Source organism: Sphaeramia orbicularis, chromosome 13 (genome assembly GCF_902148855.1).
Source record: "Sphaeramia orbicularis chromosome 13, fSphaOr1.1, whole genome shotgun sequence".
NCBI lineage: Eukaryota > Metazoa > Chordata > Actinopteri > Kurtiformes > Apogonidae > Sphaeramia > Sphaeramia orbicularis.
This window is the reverse complement of record NC_043969.1, coordinates 28,368,161-28,389,543: the sequence shown is the minus strand read 5'-3', so window position 1 is coordinate 28,389,543 and position 21,383 is coordinate 28,368,161. Positions and strand designations below refer to the sequence as shown.

Genomic DNA, 21,383 nt, shown 5'->3' with positions numbered 1-21,383 from the left:
GGACTTTTAATTCTGTTACTTGGCGAAAAGTCTGAGCAGGGGCCTGCTGAATGAGAACCTACATCTGTTTAAGTCAGCAGAGACTCCAGCAGGACCAGTATGTATTTCACATGTGGATCAGGAGCTGCAGGGTAGTGAGAGAAGCTAGTGTACCCCAGAGGGTCCTGGACCGTGCCGTTAACACTGACCTCAGAAGGTAATTACGCCACAACAGTCAATAATGGTTTTATAATAATCATTATATGACTTCAATGTTTTCTCTTGCACTGTAACTGTAGACATCAGTCTCAGTAGGTATGGTGAAAATGACATAAGGTTTCCTCTGCCAGATATAGTGCTTCTATTAAAGTTAAGCTTCCGGATTCTTTCCCAGCTGTTTGACACATCTTCTTCTCACCCTGCTGGAGGCTCTGCCTTCCTAAAGCCTCATCATCATTTAGCCTCATTAGTCTGTCACTGCTCTGATACTGTTACAGGAAGAACCCACACATACAGAGACAGACACACTACTGCCCCCGCTTCCTCCATGATGACTTTATTGTAGAAAATGTCTAATCGTGCAGGCTGACAGTTAAAGAAGGATTCTGAAAATGCATTATAAGAAGTCATAATTATATTCTCCTTAATGCATCAGTGTTTAGTTTTGTCTTTTTACAAAAAGCCACACAAGATCTTTTAATGTGAAGAATTTGGTAAATTGTAGTTGAGAAACCTGATTCAAAACTATATTTTAAAAAAGCAGTGACTAGCAAGTGCATTTGATGTTAGATTTTGTATTGTGGAGAGTCTGGCTCTATCCATATTTGACAATGGCCACTTGTAGAGCTCGCTAATAAATACTGATTAATGGTTGCTTGTGAAAGTGTATTATTTTTTAAAACCTGGATCTAATTATTTAAGTGACTGAAACCTTGAATTAGAGAAAATATTTACCTGTGCAATTGCATTGTACTTGGTCAACCTCTGATCCAACTTCATGAGCATTGGTGTGTATTTTGAGTACAGCCTCTGCTGCTGTGTGCTTGTATCTGTTTATGGGACAAATGTGAAATTGTCAAAATTGCCCAGTGATTACAGTCCCAAATCACAATCAGATGACTCATCATTATGGCTGATCTGAGTGCACTTGAATTACATTGAGCACCTTTATGAATTATATTTCTGTCTGTCTCTGTTAACTGTCCAGTCTGAACATCCAGTTTTGTTGCATTCTGTATGTTTCTATCACTTGCATGAAAAGAATTGTTCAAAACTGTGGCTGAAATTGCTAATCTGCTCCTATACCACAGCTCTGTCAGGTTGTAGTTGTGCTTCAGTATTTAGCAGAAATTCCAGTTTATCATTATTGTGATAGACATGGAATACGGCAGATGTGTTTACAGTGGTTGAATTTCTCTTCTTATCTGTCTCCAATACTGTCGTGTTTTTAATAGGTGACTAATCTTAAATCTAATGTTTTTCTCAATTAAATGCATATGTTAGTTACAGTGCATAAGCAGATGTGTGTGCCAAGACTTTGTTGCACAGTGTATAATAATTACTTGAACATAATGAACTGTAATGGTTAATCATTAACAACAAGTGGGCAATAGTAATTCAGAATACACGTGCACCACAATAATTCACCTCAATGAATGAGAACTTTGCATGTTTATGTATGTGTATCTAGATAAAATATGACATGTAATATTTCTCATTGAGCTTGTTTTTGTGTTAATTCAGTGGGACTGAAAGTTGCTTTCACTTTAATTTTACATTTTGAATATAATCACTGTGGCTCAGACAATCAAACGTACTGAATGTTTGAAACGTACTGAAATTAGACTACAATGATTTAAAAATACTCAATGTTGGATTGGTTATTTCCAAGTTTTGATATGTATTCCTGAGTCTTGCCACTCTCTAAGAAAGTAGTACTACAATAGGAATTAATTATTAATATAGATAATACATAATTAATTAAAAGATAATGAATTAAATAAAGAGAATAACAAGAAACAACAAAGTCCCGTCACTGTTACCTTCTGCTGTGGAAATGTAGTGCACTATTAAATTGTCACAAATAATATCATTCAGTTGTACCAAAACAGTGCTGTCCTGAATGTGCAGCTCTGCCTCTTTGTGTTGATGTGCATGTGAGCCAGCCAGTGTTTCCGTCGATGGTCCTCGTGAACACCCTAAGGTTAATCATCGTGGAGCAGCGGTAGCTTTCTGGTGTCCCCAGAGATGTCCCTGTGGGAGCTGCAACAGCTGCGAGGGGGCAAGTCACCCTGAGGACCTGTCGCTACTGCTGCACATACACCCAGCACACACACCCAGCCTCAACACACACCCATACAGATGGAGGACAAGGCCAATGGCAGAGCACAGTGCTTGTCATCAGGCTTCCTTATTATGCCCCTTTCATGTCTTTAATGGTCCACTGTGTAAGATTTACAAGGATTCAGGAGGATGTAATCACACAGATGTAATATAGTATTCATAGTAATGTTTTCATTTTTGTATAATCACCTGAAAACCTAATTTTTTTTTTTTTTTTTTTATCTCAGATTGAACTGCCGTATATATTAATCACATTAATTTGAACACAGTATGTACAGTTGTTGAGGCAGCTGTTCTGGGTGTGATAACCTGTTGTTCAAGTATTAAGTTACAAGTAAAACCTTCTGTATGCTACTCCCTTTACAGCCATGAAACATAAGTACAACTTGTTAGGAATGTGCCTTCTGGCTTGGATCTGGATCAAAGAATTAGTGAGCTGACGTGTTCACTGCAACAGAAAGGGGTGGACTGGTCTTGTGTCTGACCTGCATGTCACTGCACAGGAATGCGTCTGGTAGTTTGTTAGTCTGACAGATAAAATGCCTGTCAGATTTGCGGTAGCAGCTACAGGCAGGTATATGACAAAATCTAGATGTTATCATTGGCCAGCTGACGCCAGGTGATATGCCCCGATGAGCCAGATGAATGGCTGTGTGTTGACGAATTCTTGCTGCTATACGTTTATACTCTAAAAGGCCATTCATTCAGGATGTAAACCATGGTGTCAGAAGATAGACAGGGTTGTATCGTGGTGGTTTCTTCACTCATGAACTTCTGTCTTGGAGTTAAGTTTACCTTCTAACCTTTTGTGCTAATCCTCCTTGCTTACTGTGTCACTGAGTTCGAACCTTGCAGATGTAGTAATTGGAAAGCCTGTCCATACAGCTGGCACTGGAGCTTGGCATATGGCTGGTTAATTCACCATCAGTTGGTTTCAAGAGGAGCATCTATAGAAAATGCAGAGAATTTGGGAGACCGATTATGGTACGGAAACAAAAACAAGTAACAGATGCTTGAAGTCTGCTGATGAGAGCATTTTTACAGCCCTAAGGTTTTTCATGTCTTTTAAGAGTTTAGAGCCCATTCAGACATGCTTTGAAGCTTGCATGGCACGTGGTTGTGAGTGGCCAACAAAACCAGAGAGTGAGGGGAGATGGTCAGTCTGATTAAACTACACACTGGGAGGAGCACTTCTCAGACAGAAAGGTGTTACAAAAAACAAAATCCAGTGCCCCTGTAAGGAGCTAAGTTTGGAGTTTCAGCGAATCCATAGAATGGTGATCTTTAGTGTATTCTGCTACAGTGACAGAGCACATTAGACTGCAAAGTAACCAATTGATGGCAGTGTTATGTACATTCCTGCATTTTCTCTTATTATTTACTGCTCCGCTCTCAGGTTGTGTGTCCAGATTGCCTGCGGCCCACCGCCTACATCATATGTCTTTGCTGGTGCACCTTCCGTTCCTATGGCAACCAGTGGCAGCATAGCAATCTAACAGCTACAGGAGCATTTCCAAGTGGTTTTGGTGAAAGGAGCTCTGTGTATTGCATATGACTTCATCACTGTATTTTCCTCTTATGTTGCCCAGAATTGGTGCATACCACCAGTGCACTAAAGTAATTCTGTAATGATGGTAAATTGTTTGATTTTAGTTTATTCATGGTTTTAGTGTGTGGCCCTAAAGCTCAGATTGGGACATATTTGTCCAATGCTTTTATTAGTTTCTGTTTGATTGAGAAAATATGTGTTAATATCTGAGTCTTGGATCAAATAAGGGATCCTAATAACTTTGTTTTGGATTGTCTTAAGGACGCTTCCAGTGTAAATATTTATAGCCTTAAACAGTTTGGATGGGTGTGATTAAACACAGAACTTGATGACTTACTGTAATAATATACTTCTTAATGTGAATTAGATAATGCAAATGGTGCAGGCTGACTTTGCAGGAGCATATACTGAAACATGCTGGTCATCAGTCTCATATTTAGTATAAAGCTTTGCTCATATTGATCAGCAACTGATTGATCAGAGCAGCTTCCTCCTTGATTTATTTGGGGGGTAATCAGAGATTGATGGAAGTTGCAGCGTCACGACCACATCAATCCTGATTCTGTCCAAATGAAGATGTTCGCAGTGGGAAGCTTTGTAGCAGGACACAGCCACGTGCCATTCACTTGCACAGAGGAAGGAAGTAGACCAGGGTCTTTCTCTCTTTTATACTGTTTCATTTCAATTCGAATGAGACAAGGCAGTGAGCATCATGGGAAAAGACAGAGGGGTACGCAGAGAAAAAGATCTGAAAGGAATCAAAGTGTGGCAGTCCCCACCTCCCAGTGTTGGGGGGTGAATGGGGCTGCCCACCCTCTCTGCAGGGTGTTCCTCCCTCTCTCCTGCTGTATGTGAACTCATTACAGACTCCAAACTAAGAAAGAGCAAACAAAACACAGACACAGTATTCAGAGAACACTCAAATAATGCTGATTTATGTCAAACTGTATACCTGCTCCTGGGTGAATTTAAGGTGAAACTTAGTTTTTAAACAAACAAATAAGGTAAGGTGTTTTAGTGTATTTTCTAATTTAAATATAGGTAAGTTAAATATTTAGTGTTTTTTAAACACAAACATACAATTAAAAGCTAAACTCTGGAGGAATACTGACACAACCAACCTAATTTACAACAGTAACGTCATCTTCATTACAGTTTAATGGGGAAGTGAAGACATGCCCACAGACATACATGCTCTCCAGATTGAGATTAGATTTACATATCTTCACTGACATGCTCCTAACAGTTGAATATATTTATTTATAGAGTTGTTTGAGCTGAACTCATAGTTCTACTGTCCTGAAACCATACTGTGTGCACACACGCACAGAGTATGCCAGCTCTGTGTTGGATGTGGGACAGTATTTTGTCTGGCTTCTGTGCTAAACATGCAACAGACTTTTAAGACTGTATCAGTATCTCAGTCACCCGCCAAGTCGTCTTTCCTCCAGGCGTTTGTGCAGCTTTACTTTGAATCCATCCCCACTGTTTGCACTCCACTCCCTCAAATGAGGGTTCAGTGATGTTTACAGGTGGACTTTGTATAGGCCACTAAGGGCATTTGTGTTCATCCTGGTTTCATGAATCCTCTATTCAGCTTGTTCCGTGTCATGTTTACATGTGGCATTTTTATACCTTTGCCACATTCAATTTCTTAACACAAACACTCACTGCTCTGCTTCATTGCTTCAGATTCAGGTACCACTGATACCTGACTCACACTCGACACAGTAGGTTTGCCATGAAAATGATGATTAATTCACCACTTAAGGGTTTGGCTCTTGGAGTGTTTCACTGGCCACACTGTACTTTTAAGAGTCTATGTGTTGCCGATAATAACATTACATTTGCAGAAGTGCAGTGTTATCTTGTGCCTACATGTAGTACCTTGCGCAAACTTTAAATATCACAATATTACTGGAGCAACAACAGGAGTTATTTTCCTTTTATCCTGAGTTGTTGTCTTATTGACATGGAGGTGCACAGACCACACACCTGAGCTGAACTTGAGCTCAGATCAACTTGGCTATTGTTGCATCTGTAATTACATTGCTAAAGTGTCATAACAGTCATTGCAGATCATAAGCAAATGTAATTTTTGGTTTTACTGAAATTGCACAGTTGAAGTGCATTTACAACATCCTTTAGCCTTTGCAAGTGCAGCTTATTTGCAGATTGTGTGGATTTTGGTCCCTTCCTTTTAAATGCAAGTTTTGTATGTGTAGATATGTATTACTTATGTTATAGGGATGTAAATATTTACTTGTCGGGACTCATTGTTATGATTTGTTGTAAGGTTTAGGTTAGGGTTGAGTGTGTTTTAGCTATAATTAAGTCAAAGGGTGGTCTCCACAAAATTAATGTGATGTCCAGTAAATCTAAGGACAGGTTCTGTGTGTGTCTTTGTGTGTGCACCTGGGATCTGGCTGCACTAATGAGATATGTGTCCTTGAATGTATGTGTGTGTGATAATGGCTGCACACCCCACTTTACATAGCAGCTATAGGGACATGGCAGTATAATTACTTTGAGGCACAAGCCTGTGGAGCAAAGTCAGCCATGGTTGGGAAGTTTTCACTTACACTTTAATTTCATTTTCAGTGTACTGAAGTGAATCCTTATATCCATGCTGACAGCACTGTTTTTGTTGAGAACTGATACTATAGAAAATTCTCTAACCGTCACTGACCCCTCTCCCACCCTGCTCCCCCTCTACCCTCTGACAGTGTTATTATGCTTGCAGTGGCAGGATAAGTGGACACTGATTGATCCATATTGATCAGATCTGTATTTGTTAGACAGTAATGGGCCTCCCCCTCAGGACATAATGTCTGCTTGGTTTCCACCCTCCTCCTCTGGCCCTACTTCACCCCTCTCTTAATGTCCTACTTGTACTTGAAACTCCCTCCCCCTAAAGCTAAACGTTCTTGGGCCCCTTGACCTTTAATCAATGTGCACAACCTCCGTCACTTTGCCTCCCTTCTGTCGTTCTGCCCATTATCTGAAGTGAAAGATCATTTTAAGGAACCTCAGTTTTGGAACGACCTGCAAAACCTTCATGACGTGGGGTTTTAATGTGTATTTACTTTGTTTGTGTACAAGCCTGTCTCTCTGTATGCAGACATGTTTGGAATACAGAAAGACTGCCTGGGGCATCTTTGTTCAGACTCCTCACAAACAATAGGCTTGTCTGTGTGGATGACCCAATGAGCGTGAAACTGATTACAGCTGCTGTGCACAGACACACCCTCACGTCTTACTGCCACACACAGCTTCATTCTAAAAGTTGAAAAGTAGAAGGAAAACATTTCAGGAATATGACTGGTTAACTTGTATTAAATTGAAAAACAGTACTTTAACAGTTTACACTTAATTGTACAAGACTATGTCGTGTAAGGCCCTGCCTTCATTATGTTTTACAAGCAGAAACTGCAACTTCTACTTAAGATGTTTTTCTCTTTCTTTTTCAAACTACAGAGTGAAATACTGACCCTCCTACTTTGTACTGTCGTCACACCTCACCACACCTGCTTCACCTACACAACTGGACCTGAAACAAGGTAAAATTAGATAGTGATTTGTCAGCAATCTGTGCACAGTTTAAAGGTCCAGTGTGTATGGATCTCACTGCAGTATATAATGTACATAATGGCTTTTGTGTATAAGCGCTGGGAAGAAAATTGTTTTTGTTACCTTTACCTACCGTTAAAATCTACAGATTACCATAGCAATTTTTTTTTTCATTTAATAGTGGGTGGCACCCCATATTAAGATAAATTATCTCCACACACTATGTTTGAATGTGGACTGGATTTAATATTCTCTTCAATAAAAAACCTAGAATGAACTAAGCAAACACTGTCTCTATAATGAAGGCCTTTTCAGATAATGTGTTACAATAGGTGAGGGTGAGCAGGGTATTCACACACACTTGCAATCTGCAACTTCACTGCTAGATACAACTAAATATTACAAATTCAACTGTAATGAGTAAGTAGGTGCTTACAGTATGTTTTTATTTTTAAATTTAATGCTGTAGAACTAGCACGATAACATTATCTGAATGAATGAAACAAGACATTTGCTTCTTTGAACTGTCTTGATTCTATCAATGTGTGACTTTTCTGTTCACTGCTAATATCTGCTAGTTATTGTGCTTGTGTGTGTATTTTATATCTGTGTGTGGTTGAGAGGAATGTTTTCATTCTGTTTTCATTTAATCTACTCATACACTTGTCATAATAAGTCTTTATTTATATGCTTTATTTCACATTGGTCCAAACCTATTTTTCTGGCACAGTGTTTGAGTAGTTAGAAAAAAGGCTAATTCATGTGATAACCTGGATATGTTTCTGCAGTGTAAATCTGAGCTTTCTGCTCAGCTGTTTTTGTTGAAAAAGCACACCCTCGTCTGCATTTTTTACTGATGATGAAAAGAAAGTTGTCTGACATGTTCTGTGCTTCTGTAAATTAGCACTACACGGACAGCTACTGCAAAGACATGGGATTAGACTTAATAAAGAGCATCAAATCACCAACACAGTGTTTGGTTTCATCCTGGTTGATGTTGTTATGAACTTATCAGCAGCTGATTTACAGTACTTTGATTTAGTTCAACTGAAGAAACACTTCAATGCTAAAGATGCCTCAGTGTCTTATTGAAGTTAACTCCTGAAGCACAAGTTTGAAGAAATAAAAAAGATGAACAGATTTTGCCATTAAGCTTATCTTGTGGTTGTTCTTCCGTAAATGCATCAGTTGTAAATCATTACGAAACTCTGCTTTATTGAGGACTTGCAGCTGACGTCACTGGTCATGTGATTGCTGTTTATACCGCCATATTGGTAGGCACGCTATCTGGATCCAGAAAGTCAGAACTGTTGCTTTATATCGTGTTTTTCTTTGGACTCGTGTTTGCATGTTTTGTTATTTGTGAGTATGTCTGCTTGTGATAAAGGCACCATAGATGAGTTTCAATGTTGACTAACAACAGTGATGCGCGGGCAACTTGGAGGCAAAAACACGAGTACCAGCTACCAGCCGGCTCACATCAGCCACGTACACCTCCAGGCTCTCCCCCGGAACTTGTGAACAAGCCGATATGTTAGCTCTTAAACGGTCCATTAACACTTTCAGTGCCATGGGCCGATTAAATCGGCTTTACGAAAACAACCTGTAAAGTGCCACGGGCTGATCAGATCGGCTTTGGAGAACACGCCACATTTGTGTACAAACAAACCATCCACCCCCATTTCTTTCTCACATTTTGATGACGTTCTTTCTGTGTCCCCCTTTTGAGACCAAGCAGACGGGAATTTGAGGTCACGCGACCGAATAATATTTTTATATCTTTTTAATGTTTCTTATTCTTCGGTGTTTCATCAGAGGGAGCCCTCCATGCCGGGGGGCGGCTGTGGACTCCGGGGGCTGTGGCGCCTTCTCTCACTGGGGTCCGCTCCTTTCTGGTGGGTGGGGGTCCCAGTTGGCCCTCTCCCACTAGTTGGGATGCGGGGCTGTGTTGCTGGTGCCTGGTCGCCGGAGTCGGCGGCTGCCTCCTGGTGCGGATGGCTCCCTGAGACAGCGCCTCCTAAATTGATGTTTTACTTTTACTTGTACATTTTTGTTCTGGTCTACCCGTGCTCAGTCAGTCTTCTTAAGTATGTGTGAGCTTGTGGGTTGGCATGTATATGTGGGTTTGCATGTATATGTGTGTGTGCGGGTGAGTGGGTGTGTGTGCGGGTGAGTGGGTGGGTGTGGGTGGGGGGCGGTACTGATTTTTAAACTGATATGTAAAGCACTTTGTGCTACAGTTTTTAATGTATGAAAAGTGCTATATAAATAAAGATGATGATGATGATGATTATTATTATTATTATTATTATTATTATTATTATTATTATTATTATAAATTATGCAAATTACGATCAATAATGAATCGGCTGTGTCCGGTGCGTTTTGGATCTAATCAGCAATCGGTCGGATGTTACCGAGCGGTTTCCTGCAGGATTCTTCAAATATTATAAAAACGACGCGAAATACTGAAAAACGGCCAAATTCTGTGGCACTTTTAAGGCTTATTAGCCCCTTAACTGTCTGGCACTTAAAGAGTTAACTGACACTGTCCAAAAGCCGATCCCATCTTCTCTTTCATGGCTGCATAATTTGACTTGACTGCATTGGGAAGGCTGTCCCATAGTAGAAAAGCAGACTTGCACAGACGGGTGGGGAATATTCTCACCAGCTCCCCGCTGAACTCACCAGTGTCGCCCGCCGTAGCTTCGACTGCCACTTCCAGCTGCTTCACCCAGCTGAGGAAACTCTGGCTGCCATCACCGGCAAAGGAAGCAAGTAGATCCACAATCACTCTCTCTCTATAGGGTGATAGGTCAGGGGAAGCCCTCCTGGTAGGTTTAAAGGGGTCTTCATCACCGTACCACATGATGACAATTCTTCTTTTCCATGATGCTAAGCACAACACGCACGCAGGCTAACAATACGGAGAAGCTACACTAACCGCGGTAATAACTATAAACAGCGGTCAGCAGAACAGAACCACCGCTGCCACCAATGGAACCGAGCGGTCTTTCTGCCTAACTTATAATTCGTGAAAGCTAAGTAATAAATGGCACATGGGAGTTTAGCAGGTCCATCGTTTAACACGTTGTACGATCCAAGGAAAGCTTGCCTACCAATATGGCGTTGTAAACAGAAAACCACGTGATCATGTGACGTATGTGCAAAACCTCAATAGCTGTGAGCCTGGTCAAGGGGAGGTATACATGTGTTGTAAGCAATTAAAACTATCCCCCAATACCCTATTATAACTAATTGTTTTCAGAAAATTTTGTCTAGTTTTTGGATCTGTTTTTGGTTTAGAAAGATTCCCATTGACAAAAAAGTTACAGCTGTATGAAGACGGGCATATCTGCTCGGTGAAAGCATATCTTGAAATTACAATTTTGTCTTTTTTTTATTATTGTAAAGATTTGAAAAATGTAATATATGAAGTTCTTTTTTTCATATTTTACTTTTTATTATGTGTATCCACATGCCATTTAGTTGAAACGGTATATCCATTTGAACAGCAAATATTTTGATCCGTTACCGCTTGACCAGTTGTTTGATAAGATTGAATAGGTTTTCATCAATTTAGTGAACTACCTTAATTTGTGAAGTATTTGCTGATTTACCGTGCACACAATATTGTCTTTCATGGCTACTGCTTCAATTAAGAGTTTCCGTATTTTAGGTTGTGGTGAATATTGGTCTGTAAAACATTAGAAAACATGGAAATGTGCATATCATATAGCCGAAGAGGGCTTAGATTATTTGTTTTGTTGAAACATTTGTTTTATTTTCTTTAATGCTGTTGCATAATGTGTAATTTAACATATACTTATCTCACTGCTGTATATCTACAAACGTGGGCATTGGAGGATAACATGTTTTAACTCTCCTCTTCCGTTTCACGTTAAACAGTTAATTGGTTTTGGTTAAATAGCCCATCCTTCAACCAGATGTCTCAGGGTTCATGACTCTTAAGTGGCAAGTCTGATGTATGTTGGAGCAGCGCCATCCATACTGACTTCCATGTAAAAAAAAAAAAAAGGGAAGCAGGAGCACTCCTCCATGGTTTGGAATGATGTTGTTTTTGGTAAATTGAAAAGCTGTGGCATCTTATACAGATGGATTTCAGTGTTTACATCTCGACCATGTCTCTGTTTCTCTTCTCCACCTCCATCTCTTCAACACCTCCGTGTTTTCTCACTGCCATTCATCATCTCCCACAGATATGAATGATGCTTCAGTTGATTATTATCCAACATCTTTGTGACTCTACATGTTAGTGTGATCACAAATCGTCTCCCTCCAACTGGATCTTGCTCTTTTCACCTCAGCTCCGGGTCTTCCTCTTCCTCCCCAGCATTCTCTGTGTCATGGGAAGGCAGCCTGACAGACAGACAGACAGATGGAAGTGACACCAGCGACATCAGCAGGAATCAGCAAAACAATGTAGATGGGAATCAATAAAGACAATGACAGCGAGGTTGGGAGAGACATGGGGGAAAAGACTGGGGAAGAAAGTTAGTGGAGAGGAAAGCAGAGCGACAGAGAGAGAGAGAGAGAGAGAGAATAAGTATTTTGGTGAAGCTCCAGTCTGAGAGGGAGAGATGTCGCCTCCAGATAAACCAAACAGACTCACAAGCCAGATTTAGACTCGAGTCGGAGGCTTCAACTGTGTATTTCCTTCCCAGTGTTGGAACGTGTCAATGGTTGTTGTGTTTCCTGTAGAATTTTGTTGTTTATATAGGGGGTCAGCCAGGGATATGATGACATTTGTTTCTCAGGCTTACCCTGGAGCATCTGCATGTATCGCCTACGGTTAGTCTTTTAAAGAATACCTTATAATTTTCACATTTATGTTGGGACTTGCTGAAATGGGTCATTACTCTTATGATTTAATATGGCGGGATGATACAGCCAAAAACCATGTCTTCATACATTTGACCTTAATGGCTATATGCAACATATCTCAATATTTTTTCTGAAGTGGGTCAGATTTTCATACATAATCCAGAGTTATACAAGATGTAACAAAACACTGTAACTGTGGCTGATAAACATTTAAGATAATTACATCCAAGTTAAGGTGTATCAACACTTTTACTGCTGACTCTTAAAAATTACATCAAATAAACTCAAAAATACTCACTATTTTAGCAACACAAATGTTACTAACAGCCAGTGGTGCATCACCCTTAATACTTACTGTATTTAATTTTGTTGTGATGTTGATTTGTTTTTGTAATGGGGAGACCAAGAAGACTGAAATGCCATAGGGAGTCACATGCCAGTGGTAGTATATACAGTCATTTACTACATGCTTCATAATCATCAAGTTGTAATGCATCAGTTATGCTATATAGCTATATAGTATCCAGTACTAATATTTGGAAGGACTTGTTGATATGAGGAAAATCTGTTTCTAGTATAATATTCAATACTGGAAAAACGTGCATGCTTGATTAAGTGTCCTGTCTTGACCAAGGCATTGACTCAGATCTGTGTTTGGTCCTACTCAGTGGCATCTCATTGTCCTTTATCTACTCAGTAGAGATATATGCAGAGACTTGATTTCTCTGTGGAGACAATGTAAAACAACAAAAGTGTGGTTAATTTTTACTTTAGTTGTTATTGTGATGGCAGTATAAACAAAACTAATCTTGCAGTTTCAACCAGAATTGACACCAATTAGGCAGCTGATACCAGCAGGGCCTTCATCTGATTCATCTGCCAACTATTGTGAATGCATGACCTGTGTACCTAAGGACTCTGTTAAACATTGCAATTGAATGTCAGCACATGTAAAAAAAAAAAAAGATGATTTTCTTCTTTCATTAAATTTTAGGCATATTGATGTTGCAATGATATTGAAAATGTAATTCATATTTTTCTGGTAGAGAGTTTATCATGTGTGTATTCTCAGATGCAGCATCAGTTTCTGAAAAAAGAGAACCTCCTCCACAGCTGTGATGGAGCCCTGAAGTTCCATTTGGCAAGAAAGCCAGTATGAAATCAAACTGATCAAATCTGTTATTGTAAAAAAAGGCTTTCTCTACAGCCTTATGCATAAAGACTAATGACTAAAGAGGTGTACATCTACTGTATACTTATTTTAAAGTCTCTCCTTTTTTGTAAACTTGGTCCTTGTTGAATATATAATAATGTTACATTTCAGATTTTTATGTGCAAAATAATGAAAATATTCAGGGTATGTGGCTGTGCAATGCATATCAGATATTGTACTATTGCTACTTTTTTCATTCATCTTTTATTTTTAATGACTCTGTCTAAATGAGGGTAGGTGCTTAAGACAGGGTTGAGGGTCATTAAAGACCTGTTGGCACCTCTCAGTGTGTCTGCTCCTTCAGGAGCCATGTTGCCCTGAATGCTCGATGTGCTGTCCCCTGGTGCCTGCCAGCTCTGTATTGTGTTGAATTAGTGTCTCGCTCTGCTCTTCCGTCTGCCAGTCATATGTACCACCATCTGTTTTACATGTCAAAAAGCCCAATAATCTACTCACACTCTCCATATTCCTTTCTTGGTTTAAACATGTACAACAACTGATGGCTATTGCATTTGGATTTGTCGCAAAAATCAGTAGACTTTATAAGATGGATACAGTTGAATATTGTTGATTTCATTTGTCATGCTCTACGCTGATCTCAGGTCTGCCAGTATTGGTATGACAATCCAACAAGTAGCAGCACTAGCACCTCCTCCCTGACATGTACAGTCATTCCTCTGGAAGCTGTACTCCGCTGCTAACTCTGTCATTACCATTTTCTAACCAGTGTAATTACCAGCCTTGGTGTGTGTTTGTGGCTCATGGGCCAGCCCTGCATCATGCAGAGCGAGTCAGAGCGGGTGTGGAAGGAGAGGGCATGAATGGGAGACGGGAGGAGTCAGATCAGGGGAGGTACACCCACAGCTAACTCAGTACTATATGTGAATAATTAAAAGGCATTTGATTCCCATGCTCTATCTTCTGCACTTGTGCAAAAGTTCACTGTCTTCTCAGTTCTTACTAATGCAGATACATTTTCTCACACATTTTACCTTCTGTTTAGTTGATGCTGGTATTCGAAACTCCTTTTGATTTGTGAAAATGTAGCTATTTATGAGAGTACACCCAGCCTTTCTGCTGTCACCTCCATTTAATACGATTTATGGCTTTTTAATTTGTAACTCCTGCCTCAGGGCAACATAATGTTTTGATATGCTAACTTAGTCATACGTTGAGCACTACACTGTCTGTCATTGTGAGCTTATTGCGTAAAAGGCAGACTGCAAAGTTAAGTGAACAGAAAGATGAGGATACTGTTTTGTCTGTGACTGAATTTGTGCCACACGAGGCTAGAGACACTCTTTTGAAAGTCCCATGAACATTTTGGTATTTTTCAAAACACTACCATCCAAAAGGCACCTCCTCATATCTTGCTTTTGCTGTTTTTCTTTGTATAAATACAGAGGCACTGACTGAATGACTCGGGTAATACTGGGGAACAATATTGTGCCGTTTGATACCAGTTTTCATCTCATCAATATCAGTTCATGCAGTCCTTGCATGAAGCTTTTAGACCATTACATAAATTATATTATCTAACATCTTTTATTTGACATCTTCACCTTGCGGTAAGTACATGTATTTGTTATGTTGTAAAACTGGTTTACGTGCGGAGGCACTGAAAATTAAATCGAAAGAGCTAAAACAAAATGTGAGGTAAACCATATCTATTTGTATTTTTTTTATATTATTTAACCTCTTTGAGTACATAAAAACACTAATAAAACATTACAAACCCTGCCCCCCTTGGTTTATTTTCAAAACACTAAGTCTACTGTGAGTGTGATAATACACTGTTGATACACTATAGTATGACACTTCCTATTGGTTCTGTGCATGGCTTTTGAACATTGTCTGTCCTGAAGTGATATGTTGTGTTTTAAGCTTCTGAGAAAACTATATTTCGTCCTAATGACTGAGCTAACTGTGTCTGTTAAAGTCACTCAGGTGCATTTTAGCTTATGGGCTGCAGGCGCTTTGAGACCGCATTCACTCCATTGCCTCTCTCATCAGGAACCTTAGACATACAATGAAGCCATTCTGCAGCTCCTGCAGCTGGGGCCGGATAATCTGGGATTGGGTCTGATAGTGGATCACAGGACAGGCCTCCGGATGAGGAAAAACTCTGTCAGAGAGCGTGATCAGAGCGGGAGCCTTTGGCATGGAAGAGCCTTTGGTTCCACAAAACAAAGACATGATAGATTTGCGTATCTGTATGACTATAGGGGGATTTTGTTAGCCGTGAATGAGTGTTGTTGATGGCACCCATGTGTGTATATGAGTGAGTGAGTAGTGCACTTGTGGGACCAGAAATGAATTCAGCGAGGACTCATAAAAGGTGCTGTGTATCATAAATCGCACACAAACTGCTCTGAGCTTCCTTGATGCAATGAAAAGCTCAGTGTAATGCAAATTGAATTTCATTGTGACAGTTTCCCCGTGAGTCCACATGTAGATTTCACAAAAAAATGAAGCAGCTGAGGAGACAAACAAAGTAAAGATTTGGTCTTTCAACAGAATTTTTGCTCATACAAGCCAAACACCTATTGTCTGGGGTTTTTGTTTATTTGTTTGTTTTTTTATGATTTCCATGTGAAACAGCAGCAGTGGTTTAAAAAAAAGTACTTGAAAATGTAGTCTAACTAGAATCTGAGGCTTAATCATAGTCTTAATAAGTGTCTGGTTATTCATCAGCATGTGATTGAGATGTGATTTCAATCCTCAGTGATTGGGTCAGTGTAGTGAAACGTTTAACACTCTTGTCTAAAGATTTGAAATTTGAGATGTCTGACTTAGTCTATTTGACTTGTTGAACACAATGATGACACGATGATAAGTGTACAAGAAAAAAATGATCATTGAATCAGACAAGAGGCTAGACGTCAAGGTGTGCCCGTGGGCTTGAATAACCTGAGCAGTTTGAAAAAGCAAAAGAATTTAGAGACAATGAAATTGGCAGAAATTGGTTATTAAAGAGGGCACAGTTTAAAAGACTGATATGCTTATGCTCTTTGCCCACCGAGCAAATTTATTTAAGATGTGTGTGAATAGCTTTGAGGAGAGACTTATGTAGATAAAGGATGTATAATCCAGAAATGGAGTATTAAGTAAAGAATTGAAATGGGAAATGGTTAAAAGGGAAATTTTGATACCAAAAAGAAGAGGTGCATGATATAGTAGCAGTTTGAATATAGCTGAGATGACGGATGGAGCCCATTTACATATTAGGCATTTAGCTGGAGCTCTCATTCAGGATTTGCAAACCCCCACAGGCTGTTATTATCATGCTTTCCATATTAAATATTGAGCAATGGGACCCAAACACATACAGCGCTCTTCACAAAGATACACAATGTAAAAGGCTGCCAAGATCCCCCTGTAGCCCTTTATTCACACGTGGACTGGTCTGACAGTATCTTGTTGCTACTTGCCGTGTTCATAATCGTGACCACAGTCTAATGGTATCTAATAAGAATTCCCAGCTGGTCAATCTGAATAACCACAAACTCTAGCTATGACTGGACAGATGATGAGCTAGTGCTCAAGTATGCAGTTTGCTGGGAGCAATAGTAACAACATTGTAATTTTTATCTTTTCATATAAAGAAACTAAAAGTGAACTATTGGAATAAACTTAAAATGTCTTTATTCTGGGGGAGATATCATATTTAGCTTTAGGGGAGGCATAAGATGCTTCTGAGTACACAATAGTCTATACAAGTCCAGTGTTTTTTTTTTGTTGGACTTAATGTTGTGTGACTCTGTGTGACTGTCACATTAAAGCTCTCTGTTGTGGTTCACTGAGCAATGTGCTGCTGCCCTCTTTGCACTGTCTTGACTCTGTTCCGTCACACTATTTCTAGCTTAGCCCCACCTCACCCCTCTAGCTGTTTGGTCATTTTGTGAGCATGTCCTTTTCTGTCTCTCCTGGAGTTACTTTTGAGCTCCACAATTCAAAAAGTATATACAACACAGAGTTATTGTTGTAATTTGGCCATTTAGAGATTTGTACCTGACCTACAGAGGTGGAGATGAAAAAATCAATCACAAATTGTCATGTCTCCTAGGAAAATAATGGCATGCAACGCTCAGTCTTCAGATGTTTGAACATACACACAGATACAAAAAAAATTAGACTCACATCAGCTTGTCAGATACACAGATACACCAGGTGCAGATAAAAACAGGCTGTATTATCAGCTTTAAAAGACAAGAGTAAAGAATACGCATTAATGCTGAAGTGTTTAAATGTTCTGTATACTTTGCATTCCTTCTGTTTGTATCTGTTGTACTTTCTAGTCTGATAATATTAACCAAGTGTTTGACTGGTTTTAATCTACAGCAGAACGTCCAGAGCCTTCATGTCCTGTGGCTGCGAGTGTTGAGTGTGCACACATGCACTCAAGTGCACGCAGTGTGTGATAATAATATCCCTTGTCAGCCTTTTGAAGATTAGCCTCAACGGGAGAAATCCTCTGTCATATCCCTTCACCTTATTTTCTCTCCTCTCTGTATCTCTCTCTCTCTCTCTCTCTCTCTCTCTCTCTCTCTCTCTCTCTCTCTCTCTCTCTCTCTCTCTCTCTTTCTCTTTCTGTCTTATCAGTCTTACGTTGTTTTACAGTTGACTGATTTGCTCTTTTCAGATTCCAGGGCTCAGTTTTTCTGTAGGCCTATGCAGAAATTTGGGTCACACAAGCTCACAGTTGCAAGTCTTAAGAAACAAATTTGTTTTCGTTTAAGATTTTGTGTTCTGAATGTTTAAAGCCAAGTTGTTGGATTGATTTGTTTTTTTGTTTTTTTATCTACAGATCTAAATTAGACTGAAGCCTGTCCAAGAAGAAGAAGAGGGGCGATTCTGACTCCCACTGGTCTTAAATGGACCTGTGAAGTCCCTGCCAGTTAAAGGCATGTTTTTGAGAGCTTGGAGCTATAGCACCATCAGCAGTGTGTGTGTGTGGGGCCCCTCCTCTTTACCTCCTAACATGGGATGCCGGCCCCCTGTCAACGTGGCCTCTTTCCTACCCTGAGCTCTCCTGGCGTGTCATGAACAGCTACAGAGACAGAGGAGTCACCTGCACCTCCTCAGACCTTCTTGATGGAGGAGGAGGAGGAGGAGGGCTGCCCCTCCATGGCTCCCAACACATGCCGTTTCGTCATACCCCTAATGGCCACCCTGCTCCGGGACCTCCAGACCCCTCTATCCAGCCACGAGTATCTGTGCCCAAAATGGGTGTACGAGCCCGTATCGCAGAGTGGCCCCCGCGACGTGCACAATCCCGGGAGTCACTGCTTGAAAATGGCCAAATTAGCAGCAATCACCACGGAGATGACTGTTCCACTTCAATTTCCTCTTCAGTTTTTTCAACTGACATGGGGCTGGTGCGCGGAGGAGTTGCCAGGTTGCCACGACGACGGTCCAAGGATATAGAGTTCAGAGGTGGAGGGTGCGGTGAAAGAGGTTCACCACTGAGCCTTCGTGTGTTTCCTCCATTGCGGCAGCGCTCCAACAGCGAGGTGACGCTAAGCGAACAAGACGAGAATGAGGTGAGCCTCACATCTGGTTACACCTTTTCTCAATATTAGAATTCAGCTTTGGTTTGTATATCAGGGTTTTTACTGTCAACATAACATAAAACTGAGCATAAAACTAGCAATGTAAAATGTATTAAATGGAAAAAAAAAGGAAATTGTCAAAAAACCACATTGCAAAACAAACAACAAACTAGAATTGAAGGTAAAATCAGCTTTTATCCATTTTCCCCCCAGTGTTAGTGATTTATGGTTCACAGGACCGAAATGTCTTTGTGAAGTATTGGAACTTCAAGGTCCAATATGTATTTTTCCTGTCCTTATGTGAGGTTTGTGTTTGAGTCCTTGTTGTGCTTAGAGTTGGACATTCATTGAACTCTGTTGCTAAGATAATGGTAACTAATGCTGCACCCCATAGAGCAGCAGAAGAGAAGAATTGAAGAACTCAGTGTGAGTCAGAGCTTTTCTCAGAAAAATGAGCTGAGGCAGTCCAGATGAGGATGTAGGTAACTGAGGCAGTTGTCTACATCCTACATATTTTAAATGATTAAATTAAATTTCTTCATATGTTACACAATGATTAGACTATCATATTTGATGTGAGGCATTCTTGTATTTTATACTTTTCAGCTTCTGTCAATCAAGACTTTCCTCCAATACTAAAAACTAGAAATAGCATCAAAACTAAATAAAAACTGAACTGAATAAATCCCTCAAAACAAAAAGAAACTAAACTGACTTGTGCACTCATAAAGAGAACTACAACTGAAGTGAAACTGAAAGCAGAACTTAGGGACTCCGTGAATGAAAAGTAATTATACCCTCAGGACTGTGTTAGTTGTAGTTTTTATTTATTTTGACTAATTTAAATTTCTCTCTCTTTGGCTCAAGGTGGAGGTTCGTGGAGGTGGCGGTATGGGCAACCTGTTCAGAGAGTATGGCAGTACTTCCTCCATTGACATCCAGGGCATTCCTGAGCAGAGTTTCTTTGATATGCTCAGCCAGTTCCACCAGGAGAGGCCTGACCAGCGCAGCTCGGCTCCCATACGCCTCAGGGAGCTACTGCAGGCCCCAGACTCACCCTCTAGTGCTCCTCTCCCTTCTGCTTCTTCGCCTGGTCCCACAGCAGACGACAGAGGGATATCAAGGAAGGATGGACCTGAGAGAGTGAGAAAGAAAAGTGGAGGAACAGAGTCGTCTCTGGGAACTTCCTCTTTGTTTCGTAAACTCAGGAGCTCTAGTCGAGGGGAACTGGATGGAGGGAAAGGAGAGACTGCTGAGGATGGAGGACGTGTTTTGACAGATCCCTCTTATAAACCCTGGGTGTGCCCTAAGAGTTTTGTTCACTACGACGCTCAGAGCATCCTGTTTGATCTTCACGAGGCAGCAGCTCAGCGGGGCTATGTCACCCAGAGGAGAAACACCGCTACAGGGGCGTCTGCAGCCTCAGTGTCTCTGTCCGTGTCCAGATCTTCAGTTCCGAGTCAGAATGACCCAACATACTCTAGCATTGAGGATCTGACTCTGAGTCTTGACCCGGGCTCCTCAGTTCCTTCTTTGGGCATGGACCCTCTGGATGGGCCTCCTGGAGTTCACAGCCCGCTGCTCCTCTGCTGTCCCCATTTCCTCAATGAAACTGGTGGCCACTGGGAGCGTAACATCAGCTTCCTCAGCTCTTCGGCAGAGCGAGGAGTAGAAGGAGGGGGAGACGGGGGGCGAGGATGGATGAGGAGAAGTAACGCCAGTGTCTCCGTGCTGGAGGTGCCTATTGAACAGCAGGTTACAAGACTGGACAGACTCAAACTGTACAGCATAGAGCATGTAGACCTGGGGGCCAGGTACTACAGGGACTACTTCCATGGAAAAGGTAACACTGAGTCACAGACACACTCATGTTTTACACAGGCATCAGGCTTAATCCATCATTATTCTTTGATGTTGGTGCCAGTTTTGTGATGTTAGGATCATAAGATGAAGATGATAATACTATGAGTCTGAAAGTTTACTTGTGTCATGGCAGCTCTATTTGCAAAAAAGACATAACAAAGGCAAGAAAAAAGATAAATACATCAAACCTAATGTTACAGTCACATAAGATGATACTTGAGGCCCTTTGTGTACATGTGATTTCGTCTTAAGCACCATATTTAATTTCAGGATTGATGGCTGTTCCACAAAACTGCTTCAGGGTTGCATTAAATCATTAAACCCTGGATCTCTGCATTGATGTAACCATTTGCATTAACTCTTCAGAACATGGTTGGGGTCAGAAAACGATGTTGTTGGTCACCCTTAATATGTTACTGTGGAAAGAGATTTTACAGGTTGTTTAACTATATGATGATGAAGAAATTCT

At 40.6% G+C, this 21,383-nt stretch overlaps 1 protein-coding gene across 1 annotated transcript in view; it reads left to right on the top strand.

The window, feature by feature from the left end:
- Positions 1 to 21,383, top strand: part of sipa1l3 (signal-induced proliferation-associated 1 like 3) — a 74,226-nt gene that overhangs the window by 26,648 nt on the left and 26,195 nt on the right. Inside the window, exons 2-4 of the mRNA XM_030152552.1 lie at positions 7,349 to 7,431; positions 18,307 to 19,042; positions 19,919 to 20,894. Coding sequence (XP_030008412.1) covers positions 18,542 to 19,042; positions 19,919 to 20,894 — 1,477 coding nt within the window. The 5' untranslated portion in view covers positions 7,349 to 7,431; positions 18,307 to 18,541. The remainder of the gene's footprint in view (positions 1 to 7,348; positions 7,432 to 18,306; positions 19,043 to 19,918; positions 20,895 to 21,383) is intronic.